The 27,189-nt window shown below is 31.7% G+C and overlaps 1 protein-coding gene across 2 annotated transcripts in view; it reads left to right on the top strand.

The window, feature by feature from the left end:
- fabp (fatty acid binding protein) overlaps positions 1 to 27,189 on the top strand; it is a 73,798-nt gene that overhangs the window by 43,330 nt on the left and 3,279 nt on the right. Inside the window, exon 1 of one of the 2 annotated variants that reach the window (XM_072522958.1) lies at positions 12,616 to 12,931. The exons of the other annotated variant lie outside the window; for it this stretch is intronic. Coding sequence (XP_072379059.1) covers positions 12,853 to 12,931 — 79 coding nt within the window. The 5' untranslated portion in view covers positions 12,616 to 12,852. Of the gene's footprint in view, positions 1 to 12,615; positions 12,932 to 27,189 lie in introns of those variants that run through there. 2 annotated transcript variants of the gene reach the window in all.

The raw sequence follows: 27,189 nt of genomic DNA on the forward strand, positions 1-27,189 counted from the left end.
CGTCAGTGAACTTTGGAGTACTTGCATAACCAAACGCAAAACCAAACAATGTAAACTCAGTCACTATTTGGTTTTGCGGTTAGTTATGCAAGTACTCCAAAGTTCACTTAGGATGAACTGATTAGTCCGAAAACGTTCTGAACTTTTTAATCCACTTGGATTTTTTAATTTAATTTTTTAATACACTTACAACACTCCACTTACAACAGAAGTTTTTTACTTCGATGTTCTAGTTTTTTAAGTATATATAAAGCATATATTAATACCTTAATATCTGAGAGATAATATCAATATTGAACACAAAGAGAATGTTAAAATAAAAAAACTCAAAAAAAGGTAGTAATATTCTACGCAGGAAGAGAGAAGAATTCAGATAGAAATAACACAAAAATGAAAACAGCATGAAATGAAACGGAAACAGCAAAACAGACAGAAAGAATAGAAAAATTTGCGAAGACTTAACAGAAAAATATCAGCAGGGAATCCACCTTATAAGTAATACGAAAGTTAGACGTCTTCACTGCAACAGCTGAGTTGACAGGGCAAACAGAACTACGGCTACTCCATAATCACAGTAAAATAAACAAGTATAGAACAAATAGCTGAATATTTTCACTTGGGCAAATCACAAAATCAGACCAAGGAAATAAAAACGATTGGTCTAACTTGAGCAGCAGTTGGTAAACTTTCTTATTTACTAAAGAGTATAAAATATAATAAAAGAAGAAATACTATTACAGGTAGAGGAAAGAAGGAAATATAAAGGAAAAGATCTACAGAAGTATAAAGAAATACAACGAATAATTAAGGAAAAATCAAAACAGCTAAGGAAATCTATTTGATGAAACAATGTAAAGAGATAGAAGAACTAGAACAAAATATGATATGAGAAATATGCACAAAAAAATAAGAGAAGTAACTGGAATTGGTCGAAATAGACAGCAAGGACACATAAAAGACAAAAAAGGAGTACTACTAATAGATTTACCAGATAAATTAAGACGATGGGAGGAGTACGTTAGAGAACTTTTCCAAGATGAAAGAGGTGAAATGCAGAACATACAAGAATTAAATCCTTTAGAGAGACAGAAGATCACGATAGATGAAATCAAATATGCTATCAAAAACTCTAAAGACAATAAGGCAGCTGGATTAGATGAAATACCAGTAGAACTGTTAAAACTAGTGGAAGAGGATAATTTGGAAATATTGGCAGATTTATTCAACGTGATGTACGATACGGCAATAATACCACAAGAGTGGCAGAAGTCAGCATTTATAACCATCCCTAAAAAACAAGCAGCAAAAGGGTGCTCTGATTATCGTTTATTATTATTAACACTGAGCCTCATGAGTCATACTTTAAAAGTACTGCTGAAAGTAATACATAAGGGAATATACGAAAGGCTAGAGGAGGATATTAGCGAGACGCAGTTCGGGTTCCGAAATGGAATGGGTACTCGAGAAGGACTGTTTGCCATCAACATATTGATTCAGCGATGTCGGGATGTAAACGTTGATCTACACTTGTGCTTTGTTGACTACGTAAAAGGTTTCGATAAAGTAATACATGAAAAACTAATATCAATACTTATGAACAAGCGCATTGACAGTAAAATCATAAATATAGTGCAAAACTTATATTGGAATCAAAGTGCCATGGTTCAAATTGATGGGCAATACTCAGAACAAATGAAGAGTTGTAGAGGAGTTAGATAGGGATGTGTTTTATCGCCACTTTTATTTAACTTATATTCTGAAGAAATTTTCCAAAACACGCTCAATCATATTGAAGCGGGAGTTACCGTTAACGGAAAATTAATTAACAACTTACGATATGCAGACGACACTGTGATCATAGCAACGAGTATAGAAGATCTACAACATCTTATCGAAAGTGAATATTGCTGAGATAGGAATTACTATAAACGCTAAAAAACGAAGTACATGCTAATTACAAAAGACTACAAAATATACATCACCTATTGACAATCAATGGTAACGTGATAGAACAAGTAGAAAAATATCAGTACTTGGGAACTTTGATCAATGAAACCAATGATCATACTGCAGAAATAAACAGGCGAATAGAGATTGCCAGATCAGCATTTATACGAATGAAGCCACTCCTAACGTGCAAAAATCTAAATTTGGTGATCAGACTACGTACCATTCGCTGTTATATATTTTCAATACTATTATATGGAGCTGAGACTTGGATATTAAAAAAATGCAAGTTAAAAAGAATCGAAGCTTTCGATCTCTGGGGTTATACCGCAGAGTATTAAAAATATCATGGACTGATAGAATTACAAATCAAGAAGTACTGGAGAGGGTTGGTAAAGAAACAGAACTAATCACCATTATACAAACCAGAAACCTGGAATACCTAGGCCACGTGATAAGGGGACCAAAATATGAAATTTTGAGACTCATAATACAGAGAAAGATTCAAGGAAGAAAATCTGTTGGCCCAAGGCAGAACTCATGGTTGAAGAATCTACGTGATTGGTATCAATGCAGATCGATTTATTTGTTTAAGCAGCAAGTTTAAAAATAAAAATAGCCATTTTGATTGCCAACCTCCGTAGGGAGACGGCACTCTAAGAAGAAGATAAAATATCACAAATATCTAAAAACAAGGCGCTCCAATTAGCTTGTAATATTTGTTCTCAACGTACGACGTACAAAAATGGTCAAAACACAACGAACTATGGAAATAAAAATGTTGAATCAAACAACACGTAGCAAAATTAAATTAAAACTTGCTGGAGTTGCAATAAGACGGAGCCAAATAATTATATATTCGAGACCATAGAATTGCAGCCGGCAAATAGCCATTGAAGTTTGAATATATATGAAAATATTAGACAGAAAAATTGCAAAAAATCAGTCAAAAGTGGAGAAAAATGGAATATAGTATAGAAAAAGATTAAAAAATAGGTAGATAAAACTCATGTTTGACAAACTTAAGAAACTGATGATCCTTTATGTAACTTATAAATAGTTAAAATGATTACTATCTATAAAGAACTAACTGCTGACCTACACATAGGATGCAAAATTCGACACAGTATTGAGTCCTCAAAAATAGATACTCAGTTTTTATGAATATCAATTATGTTGCTTCCTAGACGATAATATTTTGCTGATGATATTTATCTTTAGAATTACAATTAGTGATATGTTGATAAGCATTTCTTTTTATATTTCTTATCAATAGATTCAACTAAATATTTACATTTTATTGTTTGTTTAACACTTATTAAAAATATCCTAATCTCTTGAAAAATATTTATTTGCTAATAATAACTACTAAAGTATAGTCTAGATTTCTATACCAGTAATATTTTTTTTAATTTGTCACGTGTGGACAATAACGCCAAAAAAGCCGATATATATATATATATATATATATATATATATATATATATATATATATATATATATATATATATATATATATATATATATATATATATATATATATATATATATATATATATATATCTTCAAGTGCCACCTCCGCGGCGGAGGTCGGCAATCATCATAGCTATTCGGACTTTTGAGACGGCTGCTCTGAAAAGTTCATTTGATGTACATCCGTACCACTCTCTCAGGTTGCGCAGCTATGAAATTCTACGCCTCCCTATGCTTCTCTTTCCTTGGGTCTTTCCCTGCATGCAAGGTGTATTTCTCTCCACGTGTAATATGTCCGAGATATTCCAATTTTCTTGTTTTAATTGTATTTAAAATTTCTATTTCTTTATTTATCCTTCTCAGAACCTCTTTGTTTGTGACTTGTTCTGTCCACGATATTTTCAGAATTCTTCTATACACCCACAGCTCGAATGATTCCAGTTTTTTCATTGATGTCGCATTCAAAGTCCAAGATTCCATTCCATAAAACAAAGTCGAAAAAATATAGCACCTCGCCAACCTAACTATTAGTTCCAATTTTAAATCCCTTGTACATAGGACTCTTCTCATTTTGTTGAAATTTGCTCTAGCCTTTTCTATTCTAATTTTGGTCTCCTGAATGTAATCATTTGTGGAGTTAATCATTGTTCCCAGATATGCAGATTTGTCCACTTGTTCGACGTTGGTTCCGTTTATTAGAAGATTCTCGTTATTTCTTTGAGTTTTTGATATTCTCATAAATTTCTTCTTCTTGGCGTTCATTGTTAGACCGTACTCTTTTCCATACTCCGCTATTCTGGTCATCAGTCTCTGAAGAATCAAAAGGCCAATATAAAGATAGAAGAACAAAAGTCCGAAAATATAGATATAAAGAGAGGAGTAAGACAGGGCTGTGTTCTGTCACCATTACTGTTTAACGTGTACAGTGAAGCCATATTCCAGGAAGCGATAGCGGATCTGGGTGATGGAATCTCTGTAAACGGAAGAATAGTAAATAACATAAGATTCGCTGATGACACCGTTATAATGGCAGACACCCTGGAATCGCTACAAGAATTGGTAAATAGAATTAACGATTATTGCATTAGATACGGACTAAAAATAAATAAGAGAAAAACTAAATTCATGATTGTCTCAAAAACGCAACATGGAAATGAAAGATTAATGATAGAGCAAACCCAAATAGAAAAAGTAGAGACATATAAATATCTGGGAACCTGGGTTGATGACAAAAATGACCAAAGCAGAGAAATCAAAGTCCGAATTGAAACTGCAAGGCAAGCATTTGTGAAAATGAAGACAATGCTTACCAACAGAGACCTTCAATTGCATCTCAGATTGAGGGCTCTAAGATGTTACATATTTTCTATCTTACTATACGGAATGGAAGCTTGGACATTGAAGAAACAACACATAAGGAAAATAGAAGCGTTTGAAATGTGGTGTTACAGAAGAATATTAAAAATTCAGTGGGTTCAAAGGATTACCAATGCTGAGGTACTACGACGTCTAAATAAGGAGTTAGAAATTATGAACAGCATAAAAAGAAAAAAACTAGAATATTTGGGTCACATAACCAGAGGAGAAAAATATGAGCTGCTGAGAATTATTATGCAAGGAAGGATCCAAGGAAGAAGAAGCATAGGAAGAAGACGCATCTCCTGGTTGAAAAACCTTAGAGAATGGTTTAACTGTAGTTCACTACAACTTTTCAGAGCAGCAGCTAACAAAGTGACCATAGCCGTTATGATATCCAACCTCCGATAGGAGATGGAACTTTAAGAAGAAGAAGTCTCTGAAGATCTTCATTATTTTCGGCTAAGATCACAGTGTCGTCCGCATATCTAATGTTGTTATTGGGAACTCCATTTACATTTATTCCAGCTGTTTCACCCTCAAGAGCATTTTTCGGGATCTCTTCGGAGTAGGCATTAAAAAGAATTGGCGACAATACGCATCCCTGTCTCACTCCACGTCTAATTTCAATTTCTTCTGACAGCTGTTCGTTAACACGTACTTTTGCTCGCTGTTTATAGTATAAATTTGATATGATCCTGAGGTCGTTGTAGTCAATCTTCTTTGATTTCAGGACATTCATTAATTGTTTATATCGTACTTTATCGAATGCTTTATTATAGTCAATAAAACATACATATATATCTTGATTGACGTCCAGGCATCTTTGTATCAGTATATTAAGTGAAAAAAGAGCTTCACGCGTTCCTAGGCCTTTGCTAAAACCAAATGACTTATGGATGACTTTTAATAGTAACTTTAGGACCTATTTCTTCTGACGTAAGTTCTATGTGTTCCAGATCTCGTCTTTCATCATCGAAAAATTCGTCGATATATCCTGCCCATCTTTGTACTTTCTCGTCCGTATGTGTTATAGTAGTCCCGTGTTTATCCAGAATTGCACGAGTGGAATTTTGTTTTCTTAGTCCTGCCAGTTCTTTAACTTTCTGGTGAAGGTTAAACAGATCATATTTATTTTGAAGGTCTTCGATCTCTTTGCATTTCTCTTCAAAGTATTTTTCTTTTGCCTGCTTTATCATCTTCCTAATCTCGTGGTTTATCTCTCTATATTTATTGTTTTCTTTGTTTTTAAATTGTCTCCGTTGTTCCATCATATTAAGTATCTCCTCATTCCTTCATTCTTCTTTTCTCCTTGCGGAAGTCTTTAGTATTTCTTTACAGGGTTCCAGTAGACAATGTTTTAGTCGATCCCAGTACTCGTCAATATCATTGGTGTTTGTGTTCAATTTGCTGCAGTTCACATGCAGATCATGTTGAAGGCATTCTTTTACTTAAGGTTCTTTGAATTTTCTTGTGTCTATTGTAGGGATTCCCACATAAGAGGAAATGAATTAATTCATCAAGCCCAAAACAGAGAGAAATTTGTCATATTTATCGCCAACCTCAACAGAGAAGGCATTTAGGAGGAGGAGGAGGATTGTAGGGATTCTTTGATGTCTTTTAATATTTTTAAGGGTGAGTGTAATCTTGGCGAAAAGTGGATTGTGATCTGAGGCCACGTCTGATCCAGGATATGCTTTCACGGCTTTAACAGCATTACGGTATCTTTCATTGATCATAATGTAGTCTATCTGGTTCCTGACTACTTTCTCCGATGTGTCTGCGGGCGATCGCCATGTATACAGTCGTCTGTTGGGTAACTTGAAAAATGTGTTTGTAATAACCAAATTCTGATCTTAACAGAATTGTAACAGACGGTCTCATCTTTCGTTTCGATTTCCCAGACCATAGTTTCCTATAAACTTTCCGCTTTGTCCCTTTCCAATCTTTGCATTGAGATCACCTAGGACTATCGTGATTTCTCTTATTTTCGTTATTCTAAGTACCTCTTCGATATCTCGGTAAAATAATTCCACTTCATCTTCGTCGGCATTCGCCGTAGGAGCATAAACTTATATCAAATTCAGTTTGGCATGAGATGTCACCAACTTCAGTACCATTACCCTTTCTAAGATAGGGAAATAGCATTCCACCGCTCTATTGGATTTTTTATTAACTATTACTGCCACGTCGTGTCTGTGTTGGTTATTCTCGTTTACCGAAATAATATATTGTGGCTTCGTCTGTTGAAAAACAACCTGAGTTGGGCCACCTGGCTTCACTGATACCCAGTATATCGATATTCAACCTGTTCACTTCTTGAATAACATTGTGAATTTTACCAGACTGAAACATGCTCTGAACATTCCAGGTTCCTATTCTAGTGTTGGACAGTCTAATTTTGATGCCATGATCAGTAACGCCGTTATTAGTTTCTAAAACCATGATGATTGTACTAGAGACATCGATGGGGATCTTTAATGTAGTAGTTTCCCCTTGCCTTATACATCCTTATGCCGTTGACCAAGATATTAGTTCCTCCACCTTCGAGACCGATTTCTCAACCCCAGGACAAAAAGGGTGCCCTACCACCTACCAATCTGCTATCTATTTTGATGGGTTTAATAATAAACACCAACCAAAATGGGTTTAAGAATAAACACCATCAAAACGAAGTATATGAAAATAAGCAAGCAACCACAAATCCTAAGACCACTTGTTATAGAAAACGACGTCATCGAAGTAGTGAACAAATTTGTATACCTGGGAGCGCCTTCTTAAATCTTTAAATATATCGAGAAATACAAAAGTAAAACTCTACAAAACAATAACACGCCCAGTCCTAACATATGCTTTAGAGACCTGGACTCCAACAAAAAGTAATGAAAACATATTAGGATGTTTCGAAAGAAAAGTACTAAGGCGAAATTATGGAGCCGTGAATAACAATGGAGTGTGGAGAAGACGATACAACTTCAAACTTTATATAGTTTACCAGGAACCAGATATCGTAAAACATATTAAGATAGAACGTCTGAGGTGGGTAGGCCATATATTGCGGATGGAAGAAAATGACCCAACTAGGGTTGATAACATAGATGAAGACATAAGAAATGTGGAAGTACGTGCTTGGTGGAGGAAGGAGATGGATGGGGACGACTGAAGAGAAATTCTTGAGGAGGCTACAACCCACGCAGGGTTGTAAAGCCAGAATGGTAAAGAATAAACACGGACAGAAGCAAAACAATGGTAATGATAACTAGAAGCAAAAAAAAATTAAAATTTATGTAGAAGAACAAGTATTGCAACAAGTTAACATTTACAACTACTTGGAGATAATTGAAGAAAATGAGAAAATAGGCAAAGAAATAAACACTAGAATAGGAAAAGCAGGAAAATTATATAATATCATAAGAAACACGTTCTTTGGAAGAAGGAGATACCCAAGAAAGTAAAAACCAAAGTATACCAAAAAGTAATAAGACCTTCAATAATCTATGGTGAGTCACGGGCACCAACAAAAATAACAAAAAAAAAATTAAAGCTACAGAAATGAGATTTCTAAAACAATAAAAGGTGTCACAAGAAAGGATAAATAGAAATCAGGTATTAAGGGAATACACAAGGAAGAACGTCCCAGAATGACATGCGAGAATCAAGTGTAACAAGAAGTATAGAAGAGAGGACTGCAATGGAATGAGATAAAACAATTGGCCCAAAATAGATAATGATGGAAAAGAAGTATTAGGATAGCACCGCAAGATGAATTTATGAAATAAATATGTGTTAAAATTAAATAAGTGTTCATAAATATTATAAATTCAATGAATTATAAAGATTACACTGATAAAATCCTAATAAATAACTCAAGAAAAAATACACTTAATTATCAACTTACCGAATAAATGGGAGAATTATTTTCGCTAAGGGTTTCCGAAAGAAGATTTCCGCTAAAATTTTTAGATGTTTCGAACGAAAAAGCCTAAGTCGCGCCAGAAAATAATAAGTAGCCTAACAGGTAAAAGTGCCTAATATGTGAAGCAAAAAAAGAAAATAATTATGTCATTGAAACAAAAAATTTAAAGTATTAGTGTGTCAGATGGCTAAAGAGAAATAGATGAAAACATCTGCACTAAAACGTTTTCCTTTTCACTAATTAGCATACATCAATTCATTTCTGCAGTTCGCTAGGTACCCCAGTAAACGAAGCATTTACAAATCGAAAAATTACTGAGCGCCATTTTTTAACTTTAATATCTAGGGGACGTCAATATAAAAGGCGTACCATCTCAAAGTCTCAAAATTTATCCTGCGTCATGGTTTTTTATTAACATTTAAGCAAAAAAAGCGACTTTTTTCGTTCATTTCATTGTGGAAAAACACGCATTCTAGATGAAAACGTTCTACAGTCGACTTTCTTGCAAATACTTGCTCTTCAAAATGAGATTTTCTAAATTAAAAAATGTTTATAAACAAAAAAGTTATTGCAAATTAAACTCGAAAGTAATCATTGTTTTCAATTGTTTATAATTATTAAAATAAACAATACAAGCATTTAAAATACATTTCACAACATTTTTATACAGTTACTATATTTGCTCGGAAAGATGGGCTCGGTCGGTAAAGTAGTTTTTAAACAATTCTATTTGTTTATCCCATTTGAAATGGGTGTCATTGGTCATTTTCAAATGGCTGTATAGATGCTTTGTCAATATTTCGAATTGTTTTCTTGGTCTGATTCTCTTCATAAGATCTCAGATCTTCATTTTTTTTAAGTATATTAATTTTTAATTGTTTACTTACAAATAATTGATGAAGAATGAAGTACCATTTTTTTGCCTTATAAACAATCTAATTATCTGCGCCCCTTTTACCCTTACAAAAAAAACTAAATACATCATCTGAAAGGTTATAAAAAAACACATCTTAAAAAAAATATATTATAAGCTTAAGAGCTGAAATTTGTGCAGTTTATCAATGAATTTTCAGTTTTTCATTTAAAATTGAAATAAGTTTAATATATATATGCGTAATTAACATTATGGAAACTGGTTAAAGTTAGTAAACCACAAGAAAGGTCGAAAATGTCTTTCAAGCTCATCAAAACTAAAAACGTAACTCCAAAATGGAGTGCGCTTAAAAAACTGCAATATTTCGGGTTCTAACATATTTTCACCCTCATAAAACAACCACCAACCCCTAAAAATTTAATGTTTTATCATTTCGAAGTGATATTTTCCTTATCGCTCGGTATGATGTTTTTACTTACTTATTAACTTACTTATACTATACTGATTTAAAAAATAAAATGACGTTTAACAAACGCCATTTTATTTTTTTATAACACCTCGAGGACGACTGGATCTATGTGGCTAATTATGATTTTGAAATATTTGTTTAACATAAAATAAAATAAATTAAAATAAAATAAAACAAAATAAAATTAAATTAAATCGAATCGAATGACACCATCAATACGGAATAAAATAAGAATGGTTGAACTGGAATTTATGAGAAGAGGTCTATAAATCACCAGAACGGACAGAATAAGAACAGAGAAAATGTGGAACAGAATAGAAGTAGAATGCTCAATTACAAAAGAGTTTGAAAACAGAACCCTGCCGACCGAAAAGAATATTGGACTGGGACCCGCCGGGAAAAAGAGAGGAAGACCTGCTACAAGATATAAAACAAACATAGGAAATGCTATTACAGATAGAGACCTCAGAGAAGGTGAGGTAGAATAGAATGCTGTAGGGCAACGGAAACGGCGAACTCATAATGGGAAAAAGAAATGGGTGGAAACACAAATGTTTTTTATAAATAAAATTGTTTTTTCATTTGGTTTCAGTTCAGACATTGTATTCTTTTAAAATAATATATATATATATATATATATATATATATATATATATATATATATATATATATATATATATATATATATATATATAACGAACTTTAATTGATTAATAAAAATAGTAACAAAAATTAACAAATCGAAAAGATGCAAAAAAAATGATAAAACACTAAATTTTTACAGGTTGATGGTGGTTTTATAGGGGTGAAAATATGTTAGAACTTATTATTAACTAACGTATAGAAGTCTATACGTTATATAGAACCCAAGATATTGCACTTTTTTATCAAGCAAGCTCCGTTTTAAAGTTCCGTTTTCACTTTTCATGAGCTTGAAAGAAATTTGCACAAACATTTTATTTTATTTTATTCAATTCAATCCGATTTGATCCGATTCGATTTTATTTTAGTTAATTTTAATATATTTTATTTTATATAAATATTTCAAAATCAAAATTAGCTAATTCCATCCAACCGTTCTGGAGCAATAAAAACGTTATAAAAAAAAATAAAATGACGTTTGGTAAAAGTTATTTTATTTTTATAAGTGTATAATATGTATGCATATTATGTTTATTACTATACACCGCAAAGTTACCGCAGGCGTCTCGATATTTCGCGTCACAGTTAATATTATTTCGGGCCCATGCAAAAACATCATTTGGAGCGATAAGATGTATTCACTTCAAAATGATAAAACGCTACATTTTTGGTAAGAATATGTTAGAATTTATTATTTAGACGAGCTACCCCAAATAAAAAAAGGTTTTACGTTAAGTAGGACTCGAGATATTGCAGTTTTCCGCGAGCTCTCTTTTTGAAGTTCCCTTTTTCAGTTTTCAAGAGCTTGAAAGTAATTCCCACCACCATGCGGCCTTGGCGACCTTTCTTTTGGTTTACTAACTTATAATATTAATTAGATATATAATAAACTTAAATTGTAAATGAAGAACTAAAACTTCATTGACAAACTGTCAAAATTTCAGCTCTTAATGTTTATAAACAATTGCGCTGTGAGTTTAAAAATAAATAAAATTATCTCCGGTTCAATTGCTCGTACAAACTTCTTCTTTTTTTAAGACGTGTTTTGTTATAAGCTTTCAGATGGTCTGTTTTCTTTTTTTTTGTAAATGTAAAAAAGGCGTAGATAATTAAAATGTTTATAAAGCCAAAAATAGTACTTCATTCTGCATCAATTATTTATAAGTATACAATTAAAAATCAATATAATTTTTTAAAACATGAAAATTTGAGATCTTATGAGGAGAATCAGACCAAAAAAATTATTCTAAGTATTGACAAAGCACCTGTACAGCCATTTGAAAATGACCTTTTTTTCTCTCAAACGGGATAAACAAATAGAATTGTTTAAAAACTACTCGACCGATCGGCCCCATATCGCAAATATAGTAACTACATAAAAACTCACATTGTGAAATGTATTTTAAATGCTTTTATAAACATTTTTTAATTTTGAAGAGCAAGTATTTTGAAGAATACGTAATGTATTCACAATATTGAAATGAATGAAAAAGTCACTTTTTTGGTTAAATGTTAATAAAAAAACCGTGACGCAGTAAAATTTCGAGACTCACGAGATGGTACGCTTTTTATATTGACTTTCTCTAGACATTCCAGTTAAAAAATAGCTCTCAGTAATTTTTCGACTTTTCAAGTGTTTGTCGGCTTTGTTTCCTGGGGTAAGGTGAATTTAATTAATTTCGCAAGCTTCTGCATAAGCTGAATTGAATGTACTTTTTATTTATCTTCCGTTTTTAAATCTTATTAAAATTGACTCTAACTAAAAATATAGAGAATAATATTTCTACAAATTTAACCGGAGCTATTATTTTGAAAGTTCAGGTTATAACCTTTCGAATGAACCTCGTACCGTAAAAAACAAGCTGAATTATAAAAGTTAAATACAACACGTAACATATCCATCCTTATCGTTACTTATCGCACTAGCTTTGTACTATCAAGTCAACAATACGCCTTTAAAAACGTGAGTGACCTAACTGAACACAGTCTGTAAACGTTTACAACAACACAACCAAGAGATATTCTACTGGCCCGGTATTTTGTAGCATATACGGCTTAGCTTAGTTGAAACATCGCGCTAGGAGTTCCAGAGGTCAGTTGATATTCAAAGATCGAACGGGTCAATTGATCACAGTGAATCTTAATTAAATTTTTGTGTGCAGCCGGCAACTCAAGATGACTTTAACTGAAATCCTGGGAAAGAAATACAAGCTTGACAAAAGCGAGAATTTCGAGGAATATATGAAAAAACTAGGTAAACGATTTCTCTTAACCTTTTTTGTACCCATTAGAAAGGCTGTTTGTTTAATAAATATTGAACAGGTATTACGATTCCTGAATTACTATTATCATTATTATAGCTCTTTAATATTTTGTCGCTGTAACTATATTGTAAGATTCATAATGATTATATAATTTGGAAAATAGCTACTGATCTAGAAATCCAATATCTTATTTTATACAATAATTGTAGTTTACTCCGAAAACGATACTTAAAAAAGTTTTGACCAACTTTTAAACAGCATGTTTATTGATGTTTACTATTGTATTCTTGTATTCTAGTTTTTAGACTACATTTTTTGTTTTTAATAAACAAGGGTAATTAATCTAAAAGAGATTATTTTTATATTCAATAACAGCCAATACATAATATTTATAATGTAATTTGAATTTCTAGAATATGTGCCTGCGGGCTCTAATATTTTCCATTTTAAACAACTGACTCATTTAAAAATATTTGATTGAATCATAAATATTTATGTTTATATAATATATTATATCAATTCAACGAGCAAACAATTCATTATTATATCAATATGTCATGTATTATATATATATATATATATATATATATATATATATATATATATATATATATATATATATATATATATATATATATATTAATATACACAGTGTGTACAAAAAAAACGCAAAAAAATCACGATTTTGTCTATGTAAATAAACCAGGCAACAGCGAAGAGCTGAAACAAATGAGTTACTAAGCCAAAGAATTGAAAGAGGTGAAATAAAGGGTATTAGAGAAAAAAATTATACATCACTCCTAATGTCATTCAGAATGTTAATGATACATTCGATCATAGAACTAGCTACTATCCTATAGTTAATGGTAGTCACTGTGAACATTTAATTTAATAAGATGCCTTTTCTATATCATTTGTCTTTGATTTTTTGCTATTTTCCTACTAGTTCATTATAAAAGATTTCCTCAAATATTTCATAAAGTAATTAGCGAAGGATAGCGAAACCTTACACCGTTGAATTTGTCTCAGAGAGGACTATTATTTATTTCTTCAATGAAATATATGCTCATTAGTGAGCAAAATAATTGACCAATACAACAACTCTAACATTCTATGTCATTTATTCGATAAAAGTCAACAGTGGCTTAAACAACGTGTTACTCAACACAAAAGTAACTCCAAGATAAGAAAAAACTCTTGTGCCTTAGTGGACCAACACTGATAGACAGGACATAAATTTGATTAATAATGTAAAAAATCTTAGAACAAGTTGACGAATATAAAAATCAAGTCTTCCTTGAGATGGTTTATATTAATAAAACTCTTGAATCGATCAAAGATGAAAGTTTATATGCGATAAAGACTGACACCAACCAGTTGAATAATATCTATTATAAGATTCTAAATCATACATGACATGATATAACCTTTTCTAACTAACAAAACAAACACGTTAGTCACTTAATCTTTTAGTTACTCTACCTACATTCTTGTTCTATTTCTCAATCTAGGTCTTACAGTTACTCACTGCGTACCACAATTATATTTTATAGATCAATTTAACATGTATCCTTATTTCTCTAAAATTAACTGTACCTTTCCACCTTACAATGTCGGTAATACGGTCTCTTTTTTACTTCAACCAATCCACTGACAATTGTTCAATTCCTTATAATTAAACTAAGATGTATTGCAGCTACCATAACTTCCAAATATATCAAAATATAAAAATGTTTACATCAATCATCCAGATATGTAAAATAAATTTAGATTTCTACGTGTATAGTTGTAAGTAATGAGATAATCAGCATTTGTTAACATGTAATTTGCAGTTTTCTTCTGAAGAAGTCACAAAATCGTGACGAAATATTGAGATATAGAACACATAGTAATGTATTTTCTGATGACCGAACTACCATAATACAAACCACCATTTCACACAGTACGATTGAAAAAAAAATTGAAACTTATTTTTTATTTACTTATCTTTACAATAAAAATTATTTGTCATTTTTGATCTCGGTGCTATGTCCCTTTACCATCCTACTATATAATTAAACAATTAATTTCTGAAGTTTTCATCCCAGTTGGATTTGAACAAGGATGTCCTCGATTGCCTAGGATGCATCTTCTTAAATGCACCGCCAGCTTTAAAATAATAATGTTAATTGAAAACAGAACAGAAAATTACTTTTACCTGCGTTTCCTCATTGACATTTTTGGACTGTCGCATTAAAGTTTATATGCGTTTTATACTTTTAAAAATAATGAAAGTAAAATATAAGTGGAAGAGAAAAAGTAGGGTGACGGAGAAGATTAAGGACCTTAACGCGCAAAGATCGAATGAGAGACGAGCAAATAAGGAACTATAAAAGATAAAAGAGGTAAAAAAATCGGTATTAACAGCACAAAAAACAACAGCTTAAATCGTGGGGCCACACCATGAGGCCAGCCAAACAAAAATGGAAGGTTAATTAGCCCACGATTCACACCTCCCAACGTAACATCTGTTGTCTGTATACTATTTTAATTACATTCATTTAAATTTAATTAAAGTACGTTACGTTAATTAAATACGTTTATCGTGAAATTTTTGTGGTTCAATAAATAAAATTTAAAATAAAACTGTTTAAAATAAAACTGCTGGACTTACTGTATCATTACCACCTATCTTTATATTAAAATTTACGTCTTTCTCTTCTGTTAATGCTAGCACCTTAGTCATATTTTTATTCAGATATAACCCTCGTTCCATCAGGTCTTTATTCAATTTATATTATCTTGTAGCTTCTTTTCCGTGGTCGTAATAATTATAATCAAATCTTCAAAGGTACGTTCTGAGCTGTATACCATTTGTAAATGCATGTTCCCTATATACAGTGTTTTTAACTCAGTGACTACACTCCTTTATTATATCACACATATTATATAAATGGACTACCTAAGTCTGACGTCACAATGGGCGGGGGTTTTAAAAACCTTTCCAAACTTTTCTAATTTGTGTGTATTTATCCTACAAGAAGTTGGAAATATTGGTTTTGTAATCGCTTAAAGAATAAATAAGGACTTTTGGTTGTGAACATTCATTCTTTGCGTTTGCCATTTTTTTTTTGTTCGTGAATTTGTGAGGTAAGAATATCAAAGTATTAAGATATTTACTATTTCATGAATATTCACATTTTAAGGTTGTGTTATTGTATGATTAAGACTTTAATTATTTTTTTACTGTATTTCAAGGTATTTTGTTGTTGTTTTTATCACGGTAATTTCAAAATAAATCATTGAATTTAATTACAAAGTTGAAAAATATTTAAAATAATGTTTTATTCTTTTTTCGTTCCCAATGATTTTATCCTGTTAAATACTAAATATATTCGTTTTCTCGTAGTTTAAGTTGTAATATAATATTCTACGGAAACCTTTCTATTAACTTGTCATAATGAGTGTTTAAAAAAATGTTTTTTGAATGTTGTAATAGTTTTTGAGTTTATTTTTTAGCTTTGGGCATATAATGTCTAGTAAACATGTGTTGAAGATATCCAATATTACTGAACTTTTAAACTACAAGAAAACGAATGTATTTAGTCTTTTAGGGGATAAAATCACTAGCACTTAAAAAAGATTAAAACATTAATTTAAATATTTTTTAACTTCGTAAATAAATTCAATGATTTATTGATTAATTTTAAAATAACCCCGATAAAAACAACAACAATATATCTTGAAATACAGTAAAAATAATTAAAGTTTGAATCCAACCATAACATAACCTTTAAATATGAACATTCATAGTAAATATCTTAATCCTTTGATATTCTTACCTCCCAAATTCACGAACAACAAATAATACCAATCGCACAGAATGAATGTTCATAACCAAAAGTCCTTATTTATTTTTCAAACAATTAAAAAAAACCAATATTTCCAACTTCTTATGGGACAAATATACACAAATTAGAAAAGTTTGGAAAGGTTTTTAAAATCCCCGCTCATTGTGACGTCAGAGCTTTGGTAGTCCATTGTATCAGTGTATGATTAAGGGCTCCTCTTAGTCGTATTTCTTGTTAGTATGTAACAATTTTTATTTCATATTCTTCTTATCACGTAGCCGGTGTTTTCTTATATGCTTATAATTCTTCTAATTAAACTGTTCCAAACTTTAGCTCTAGCAAGTGAGTGAAACGATTTCTCTAGCTCAATGAATAGAAAGATTGCTTTACTTTTCCGCTGTTGTTTTATATTTTGTATAATTTGTTTAATAGTAAATAATATATAATATTGCACACCTCTTCCTTAGGAAAACTTATTTGGGATTCTGTTAACTGTGGTTAGATGTATCGTTTCACGTTTCATCGTTTCAAAATGTATTCAGGAAAACTTTCAGGTCTGAGCTTAGCAGTGGTATTCCTCTGTAACTATTACAATCTTTTTGGTCTTCTTTTTACGTGCAGATAAAATTATTCTTATTTCGCTAGGTATTTTTCCTCCACACCTATTGTAGATTTAGAAAAATTATATTCCTCTTCGTCAAATAATATATTCCAATATTTCACCAGCGATTTTGTCACGCTCAGACGATTTTCCCTTTTTTAATTATTTAATTGACTCTTAGAATTCTTCCTCCGTTCGGTTTGTTCTGTTGGTAATAGTGCTTCTTTGGTTTTTTAGATATCTAGGTTGAGATAGTAGATGGGATTGTTTTTAGGCTCTGTAGGTTTGGAAGACACAAACAATGGCCTTTTTAGTGGCGGGAGAATGAAGACAAACTACAAATTTACTAAATCTACAGCAAAAAATTTAAGTAATAGCACAAAAACAGTAAGAGATACTTTTTTTCAATTTATTTAAAAACTTTTATTAACTTCCGTTGTGTTTATGTTTACTGAAATATGTACTCATTAGATATAACATTGTATAAACAAGAATGCTCTCGATAAATTTCTGTAAACTGAGTTCAAAAATGTATATTATTATCCAATATTAATGGAGACCTTACTAAAGTAAACGACTAAGAGGAAGACCACATATGAGATGGGTTGATGACATTAAAAGAATAGCCGGAACAAATTGGAAATATGTTGCTCAGGATAGAGACCGATGGAAGGAGTTGGGAGAGGCCTATGTCCAAACATGGACGACAGAAGGCTAAGAAGAAGAAGAGAAGATCCAATATTATTTTACTTATAGATTCTAGAAATTAGAGATGCAATTAGTGTCAAATAAAATTTGTCAAATAAAACTTTGCACTTTTTGCTGAAAATCATATTTATACAAAAATAATTAAACAATACAAAATAAGTGGTAATTTAAATAAATTGTCATTCGGTTAAAGTGGGTTTGTAATTATTAATTTAATATCTCCTATTTTCTGTCACTTTATTACTTCCCACTGTGCTGAAATCGTATCAACAAATTGTTTATCTAACCGAGTTGGACGACAGATTTTTAAGCTTGTCATACTTTCTGTGCGATTTAACCAATCGTACAACAGGTTGAACTACAACACCACACTTGTTATGATTATCGTTTAAAAGTCGTATAAACTTGAGTTGTACAAGTTGGGCGCCAGATCGTATCGTCTGTGGGCATGTTAGAGTCTTCTTATCGTGTTGTGAGTAGGAAGAAGCAGAATTTATAACATGTATTAACATCCTTTGCTGAGTCTAAGGATTATGAAATTAAAAGAAACAGGAACCGGGAGTATTATACAAAAAAGATGTGGTAGCCAAACTCAAGACAAATGCATTGCTAAGCATTTTCAGATAAATATGGCAACAAATATTACTTCAAATTAAAAATGAAAGTAGTATACAAATAGGAAGGGAAATAATAAGAAAGCTATGCAAATTCAGCCTAGAATCGATAAGGTCAAGTAAAGAAGAGAAGAGAAAAGAATGAGAAGAGAAAAATATTTGAAAAAACCCAAGCGGAGAAAATAAGAATGTATACGTTGCAGAGGAAGGATATACGAAACCGGTGTATTGGAAAAAGGGTAGAATGTAAATGGATAAAATGCTCCAATACATTGAGGAATATCATATAAATTAGAATATACATAAGGTATTTCTACTAAGAGGGAAAAAGGAACAGTGAAGAATACAGAAATACTAACTACATGAGTAAAGAAGGCCAACTAATATTGTATAAGAAGAAAAAGCTGGATATATGGCATAGGCATTTCAGAGAACTGCTCTGCCACGAATTGTATGAAGATAATGAGATGTAATTGTAACGACCAAGTGATAACAGTGTAAATTCCCCGATTAAACTAATAATAGAATCCATAAGACTATAAAGAACAATAAAAGTGAATGAGTCAACGGCATCCTTACAGAGTATGTACCATCCATAAAAATGACGACAAAGCAGATTGCTAGAATTATAGATATATTAATTACACTAGAAGGTATTCGCCGGAATCATAAGAAGGAGATTAGACAAAAATCTGAATGAACAGGTTAGTTGCACATATGAACAACTTTTAAATTAAAACCTTATTTTATAGACTTCAAACAGCTTACGATTCAATTATAATAGGACATTCCTACTGAGCCCCAAGACCGCTTGGAATTTCATCAAAAAAATTTAAAGCTTAAAAAGGATAGAGGAAAGAGATCTTCTGTCAACAGTTTTTTCAATTTCTTTTAGAGGTAGTAATGGGAGAAAGCAGAATACGAAAGCAAGGAACCCTCTATGATAACAGCAACTTTTGCAGACTATATTATGTAGTACTAAGAGCGAGAAAAAAGGAAATAACTGAGAATATTCAAACTATTCGAAAAGACAAAGCAATATTTCAAAGGGTAGACTATTAAGGATAATTTCCACTTTAAATATTTTTATAAAACTTACGCTATTTAATTAGATATACGCTATTAAAACGCTATTTCATTAGATGATTTATATATATATATATATATATATATATATATATATATAAATCATCTAATTTAATAGCGTTTTCCCTTCATAAAATTAGTAGCACCTTAAGAGAAGATACTGTGTATTATTAGATAAAAATTTGTAATTCCTTAATCCTTAAACATATATTTTTTAAGTTTACATTTTTGCTTAACAATCAAGAAACAGCATAGATATTCAAATAGCTTGAGGAAATTTTTCTCTCCATATAAAGATCAACAGTCTTGTGTCTTGTATCATGTCTAAAATAGAAATCTTTGTATCTTCGAGCTACGAAACTGGTTTAGATGATATTATTAATTTATAGTGGGTTAGAATGATGATGCATAAATGATTTAGTTTTTTTGTAGTATAAAAACCAGTCATCCAAATAGAACAAGAATAACATTATGTTTTTTTACAAATCAAAAATTTTTGAATGACTATTAAAATTTCATTTTGATTTTTTTTATTTTACATAGTTGCATCAACCTCTAAGGTTATTTGCCACATATAGACATTTACATGAGACAATTTACTTAAATTTGGATTAATATCTTTTTGATGAATTTTACCAAATGTTTTTTTTACAATTTTACTTATGAATCTGGTGATGTGGTTCTTTCCAATTGTATATAATAAAAATATGGCAATCTTGATCTTCGAAATTTATTTCTTGAAGAAAAATGATACAAGATAAAAGATTATTTACTGAAAGTTATAAAGTATAAAACCCATTTATATTCCATTCGAATAAATTGAATATATTTTTAATTAAATGTTAGTTCTTGGGATGGCTCACTCGATGTATCGGTGTCGAGTTCTTCATTTTCGTATTTGAATATTTTGAGTTGTTTTATCAGTTTTGTTTCTGAACTTTGTACATTTCGAATTTAATTGGCGATCGGATGTGACTGAATGGATTTTGGATAAGAGATGCATAAATATGTCTGAGGTATATTTATTTGTAACACTGATAACACTGATAAAATTATATTTTCCTCTGCATGTTTTCAAATAAGTGACCTGTTTCCTCAAAGGTTAATATATGTTTTTTAGAATCGAATAATTCTTTAATTAGTTCCATTAGGGTTTCTGCAGATATTGTCGATTTTTTCGTATACCATTATTGTTTGTTGTAGTCTGGGGACTTTTTGTTAGAATAGATAACAGTAGAACAAGTGTCTGTAGGCTGTCCATGTCTGTCCACATTACTCTTCTGAAAACGTAAACCTTTTTGCCTTATTTACTATTCGACCACTCCTGATGCAAAATGATTATTTACTTTTTGTATGTGTGACCTATTTAAGCTAACATTTTAATTGTTATAACTTTGAAGTGAAATTGCTGTATTGTTCATATTTGGAGCCTCATGCAAACTGGAACAAGCTGCTGTACTATTTTCAGGCTTAACTATCACTTTACTATTATTTCTACTAATTGAAGGTACTAGCAGGCTTTAATATGTGCTGTCTGTTCCTATGATAATGTACACTTTCAGGTGTTCTGACTACATATGATCTCGGAAAAGAACATATTTCTATCACAGTATCTGTTAACCACAGTCGTGATGGCACCTTTTTATAAAATACATTTTCTCCAACAAACAGATTTGGTAGGTTTCTAGCTGATCTATCGTGATAGTCTTTTACTTTCTTTTCTTTTTTCTTAATAAACTTGTTATATTCATCCTATCATGACATTAATAACTGAGCTGGAGAATAACCACATTCTAATGTTATATTTCTGTATTGCAACATTCCCTGATATGGATCAGAGCCTGACTCTATACACTTATTAAAAATATTCTTTACAGTCTGAACTGTTCTTTCTACCACACCAAACTATACCAAACTATAAATTACTTTTCCGATACCAAGCACTAGAACTTTGATAAGTAATATCCCAATCTACTAAAAATTACTGAAATTCTGTTAATGAGAATGGAGAACCATTATCAGATATTAAGATCAATAGTATTTCATGTCTCGCAAATATTTTGCTGACGTATTATTTAAAGGCACTATTTCAGAGTATTTAGAATAGTAACCTACTAATACTATATATGTCACTTTACTATAATAAAAAGATCAACACCAATTGACTGCCAAGGAAAAGGTATTTCATGTAGTAATAGTAGTTCTGGATATTTAATACATGCTGAACACTATTCAACTTTATCCTTTATATCTACTGTCATTGGTGACCAAAAAACCACTGTACGTTCTTGTCGAATACATTTTTTATAACCTAAATGACCTTCATGAATTATTTCTAATAAGACTTGACGCAATGACTCGGGAATTATTATTTGGTTTCCTTTAAAGACTAGTCCATCCACTATGTGTATTTCATGATTAAATTTATAATATGGATTCATTTCTGTTTGCAGTTTATTTTTCGAACTTGGCCAACCCTATTGATTGTAAAACTCTATCTTTTGGTTGCTGCCTGTATTTCCATTAATTCCTTTGAAGACATAGCTAAATTGTTAACTAATAAACTTCCGTGTATACGTAACTGTCCATCTCCACTATCAGTATTATCTGGGCCTTCTACTGGTGCCCTACTTAATGTTTTTGCGATGAAAAGAAATTTTCCTGGAGTATAGCTAACCTCTAAGTCATAAAGTTGTAAGTTTAGCATCATCCTTTGCAAACGTGCTGGAACCTCAGGGACTGTGACAAAGATTTAGATGCATATGCTATAGGTTTTTTGTTTTGTAAAATCGCTGCACCGACTGCAAACTTTGATCAACTGATAATGTTAAAGGTAGATTGTTATCAAAATATGCTAGTACTTGTCAAAGAAAAATTCCTAATTCACATGTTAAACTCAAATTCTTTAAACTAGTCATAAAATTCCCAATGATTTCACCATCTTTCTGTATTCTAGTACGACAATAGTCTTTCTACTGTTAAATTTTTCTTCGGGTTACATTATTTTTTAAATTTCTCTACTACTTGTTTAAATTTTACAGTATCCATGTTAACCTCAAATGACTTGTAAATATTTTTTGCATCTATACCAAGGTAGTGTAATAGAGTTTACTCTCATCATTTTCCTCCTCTAAACCTGTCGCCCTCAAAAATCCTTTGAAATTCATGCACTATTCTTCCCATTTGTAAGCCAAATTTCCCTCCTTTGGCATAGGTTGAATTTCATTGCCCACTACGTTACTTTTTATTTTTACAACGACTGGTTGGTTCTCCTCGACAGCAGTCGACAGCATCTTGTTCTTCCATGGTTAACGAATTTTATATCTTGACAGTTTTTAATATTTCTTTTCACACCCCACTACGTCTTGTTAGGTTAGGTTTCGACTTTTGTGACTATTATAATGACTCTTGATTTTGTAGAAAATTGTCTTTTCTTCAATAGTTTGTTTAATAAACAAGCAATAATAATTAAAACTATTTGAATTTCCCGTGCAACTAAATTAAAGACTATACGATCAGCATGACATGCCTTCTTCCTGCTGTATCTCCTACGCCTGTCAGTTTTTCACATTCAAACTATTCAAACCTAACTAAATCACTTCGTGTTTGTCTTCTTAAATAGAAGCATGCTAGTCAAAACGTAGAAAAAGTGATTTGTTGGTAATTCCCATATTTCTATTTATTTATGTAAATCATAAAATAAAAATATATCTACCAAACGTAGGAAGGTGAGAATATAGTTTTACAAATATTTGCTTTTGAATCAACGAATCAGCTACCTCATTCTTTCTCCTACAAGGCGACGAGTTTTTGTATATATTATTTATTAAAGACAAACTAATAATTACATCTAAAGAACCATAGGACAAATGTCTGTAGGCTGTCCATGTGTGTCGACATCTTTCCACTGCTGTGTTTCTTCTTCTATTTTACATGTCACTTATGTTAAGGCAGGTTTACAACACAACATAACAATTATAATGTTTGCCCCTTTGTATGTATGTATGTATATTTTAATGTAATAGTGGGTCAGTTATCTATTTTTTTGTCAAATGCAATTTTTTTATAATTTTTCATCTTTCCCTTTACTGGTACTTTCCCTATACTGATGAGAATTTTTACATTAGGTATCACTTCCCTCAGATACTATTTTGTATTCAGAATGTATATTTTTTAAACTACTAAAATATTGATTTTTACAAGCAACGATAAAATTGTTTGTTTAATGACACATGTTTTCGCTGATTTTTTAAACTTTGTACAATATCATATTGACTTTGAGATTCAACTTCAATTTATCAATCAATTAAGATAAGCGCTGCAAATATTATAAGGTATTTAGAACTTTGAACGAGTAAATACAAACATTTGATAATGACTTAACGTTATTGTTGGATTTTACTGCTAGACTGATATATTCCGTTCAAATGTTAAACATTATGGTACCATTGTTTGTTTGAATTTATTCTTGTTAAAGACATTGTTAACATTTAAATTGTTTTAATATATTCGAAGAAAAGAGGGACGTAATGAACTATTTAAGTTATTTGGTTAGCAATTAAATAATTCACCGACCGGACCTGAACCAGACCTGAAGGTGAATTCACATGTATAGTAAATGGATATACTTATACTTCTTCTTCTTCAAGTGCCATCTCCGCGGCGGAGGTCGGCAATCATCACAGCTATTCGGACTTTTGAGACGGCTGCTCTGAAAAGTTCATTTGATGTACATCCGTACTTTATACCATGCATCCGTACCACTCTCTCAGGTTGCGCAGCCATGACATTCTACGCCTCCCTATGCTTCTCTTTCCTTGGATCTTTCCCTGCATAATCAGTTGGAGCAAGGTGTATTTCTCTCCACGTGTAATATGTCCGAGATATTCTAACTTTCTTGTTTTTTGTTTTTTGTTTTATACTTATACTAGGTGGCAGAAATTCGAACACATATTCTAAATTCGTTTATTTTATTAAAATTTGGTATACAGGAAATGATTGAATTTCAGTTATACCGGTCGATATTTTTGGTTTTTATTTATTTTCCTTTTTTTTATTTGCTAACCACTCAAAATTTTAACTTTTTTTTGAAAGTCGTTATAAAAAAAGGCCAAACCCTCGAATTCGACGATACATTTTTCGCATCCTAATTGGTCTTCCACGTTCTGTAAACCACAGATTTGCAATAGACCTGGAAGTAAATAAGCAGTCTCTTAGGCCATCAACCTTACGGGACGATCTTAACGCTTTCTAGTTCTTCGGCGCTGCTCTGTTTTCCTCTATCTTCGTGTTCGACCTTCTTGATGCCATGCCCGATAATATCTTAACACAGTATCTGAACTTCTGTGAACCCAATTCGCAATTTCTCGAAAAGAAAGTCCGGCTTCTCCTAGGCCAATTATCCGCCCCCTATCAAACTCGCTTAGTTTATGGAAATTTGCGCGTCTTCTAGACTCTAGGCCTTATCAGAAGCGACCCCAGCTGCATTGTAACGTGTCCAAAAGCTCGTTTTTATTATCTTGTCCAATTTTCGTTTATTTTATTAGATTTAGAAAAAACAGTACATAACTTTAATTCTTGTAAAAATTTTTTAAGAAATTATTTTAGACTGGTTATACTTTCTAATAAAACAACCGGTAAATATGTTTAGCTATCTTTGATGAACCTTTTTCAAAAAATTCTGAGGTAATAATTTTTGGCCGTGCTAATAAAATTCCCGTTATAGGTTCAACTACTCACTTATCTGTTTTGACTAAGTTGCCGTTAACTTTTGTTTGCAAATATAGAAAGTAACCCCTTCAAGACTTTTATCGAAATACGTCTTTCTTCTTCTTGTGCCACTCCTATCGGAGATTGGAAATCATCAAGGCTATCCTGACATTGTTTACAGCTGACCTAAAGAGTTCATTAAGGCTATCCTGACATTGTTTACAGCTGACCTAAAGAGTTCATTAGTGGTACAGCCAAACCACTCTCTCAAATTACGCAACCATGACATTCTTCTACGGCCTGGATTCCGTTTTCCTTCTATTTTTCCTTGCATTACATTTTGAAGTAATGCGTATTTATGTCCTCTCATCAGGTGACCCAAATATTCGATTTTTCTTCGTTTGATCGTTGACAACATTTCTGGGTCTTTTCCTATCCTTCGCATTACTTCAAAGTTTGTGACTCTTTCAACCCAACTTATCTTCAGCATTTGACGGTACCACATCTCGAAACTTTCAATATTTTTTATGTTGTTCTGTTTGAGAGTCCAGGCCTCTACACCATATAATAGCGTGTTAAATACGTAGCCCCTTAGCATTTTTAATCGTAGAGGGATGCCTTTATCTCTGTTGCAGAAGAATTTCCTCATCTTTATGAAGGTGGGCCTGGCAATTTCGATACGTCTTTTTATTTCATTGTTTTGGTCTCCAGTTTCGTTTATTAAAGTTCCCAAGTATTTGTAACTTGATAGTTTTTCAATTTGAATGCCGTTTATACTAATATGTGCTGGTTGTGTCATGTTCTTACTGGAGACCATATACTTGGTTTTTTTGATATTGATACTTATGCCATAATTGTTGCAGGCAATATTTATATTTTTAAGTAATCGTTTTAATTCTTCTACTGTCCTTGCAACTAGTACAGTGTCGCCTGCGTATCGAATATTATTTACAACCTCTTCATTGATTACGATTCCTTCGTTTGCTTGCAAAAGGGTTTCCTGGCAGATGCTTTCACTATAAATACTTCTTTAGTAATATCATAAAATGCCGTACGGTCTGTTTATTATACATAATCTGTTTAAAGAAGTTACCGAAAAATTTGCTGTTAAGTCAAGTAAAGTATTGTCTTTTCCGACCGCCCATAAAACACCCAGTAACGGAACCTTTGTCTATTTAAATGTTTTTTAAATTTTAAATAAAAATAAACAAAATATTTTCAAAATATAATAAATTGTCTTTCGGTGGAAAAACACAACAGAGATCAGTGGCCAAGACTGTCCCAGTAGAAATTTCCTTTATGGCTAAGATAGCTATTTTAGACAGGCAAGCGGCTTTAACGGCCTTGAAGTGTAGTTAACTTAAGAATTAAACCTTGTTTGTGACAGTAAATTGGCAGCAAATTTAAGGAATTTATAAAAATAGCAGCAAACATTTCCTGGAACACAAAAAAAGTATCTATAATTACTGCCTAAAACTTAAAACCTAGGTTTCCAAATCAGCAAAAATTATATTAAATTGGCAGTGACCTGAGGATTCACCTGAGGTTCACAGCGGTGACCTGAGGATCACAGTGTCCGTTCACCGGACGCTGTGATCTGAGGTATCACCATAAGCAGATGTGCAAGTCAGAAAGTGAAAACTATGGTTGATGTGCAAGTCAGACAGTGAAAATGATGGTTGCTGCGAAAATGTAAAAGA

The sequence above is a fragment of the Diabrotica undecimpunctata genome, chromosome 2 (genome assembly GCF_040954645.1).
Source record: "Diabrotica undecimpunctata isolate CICGRU chromosome 2, icDiaUnde3, whole genome shotgun sequence".
NCBI classification, from domain to species: domain Eukaryota; kingdom Metazoa; phylum Arthropoda; class Insecta; order Coleoptera; family Chrysomelidae; genus Diabrotica; species Diabrotica undecimpunctata.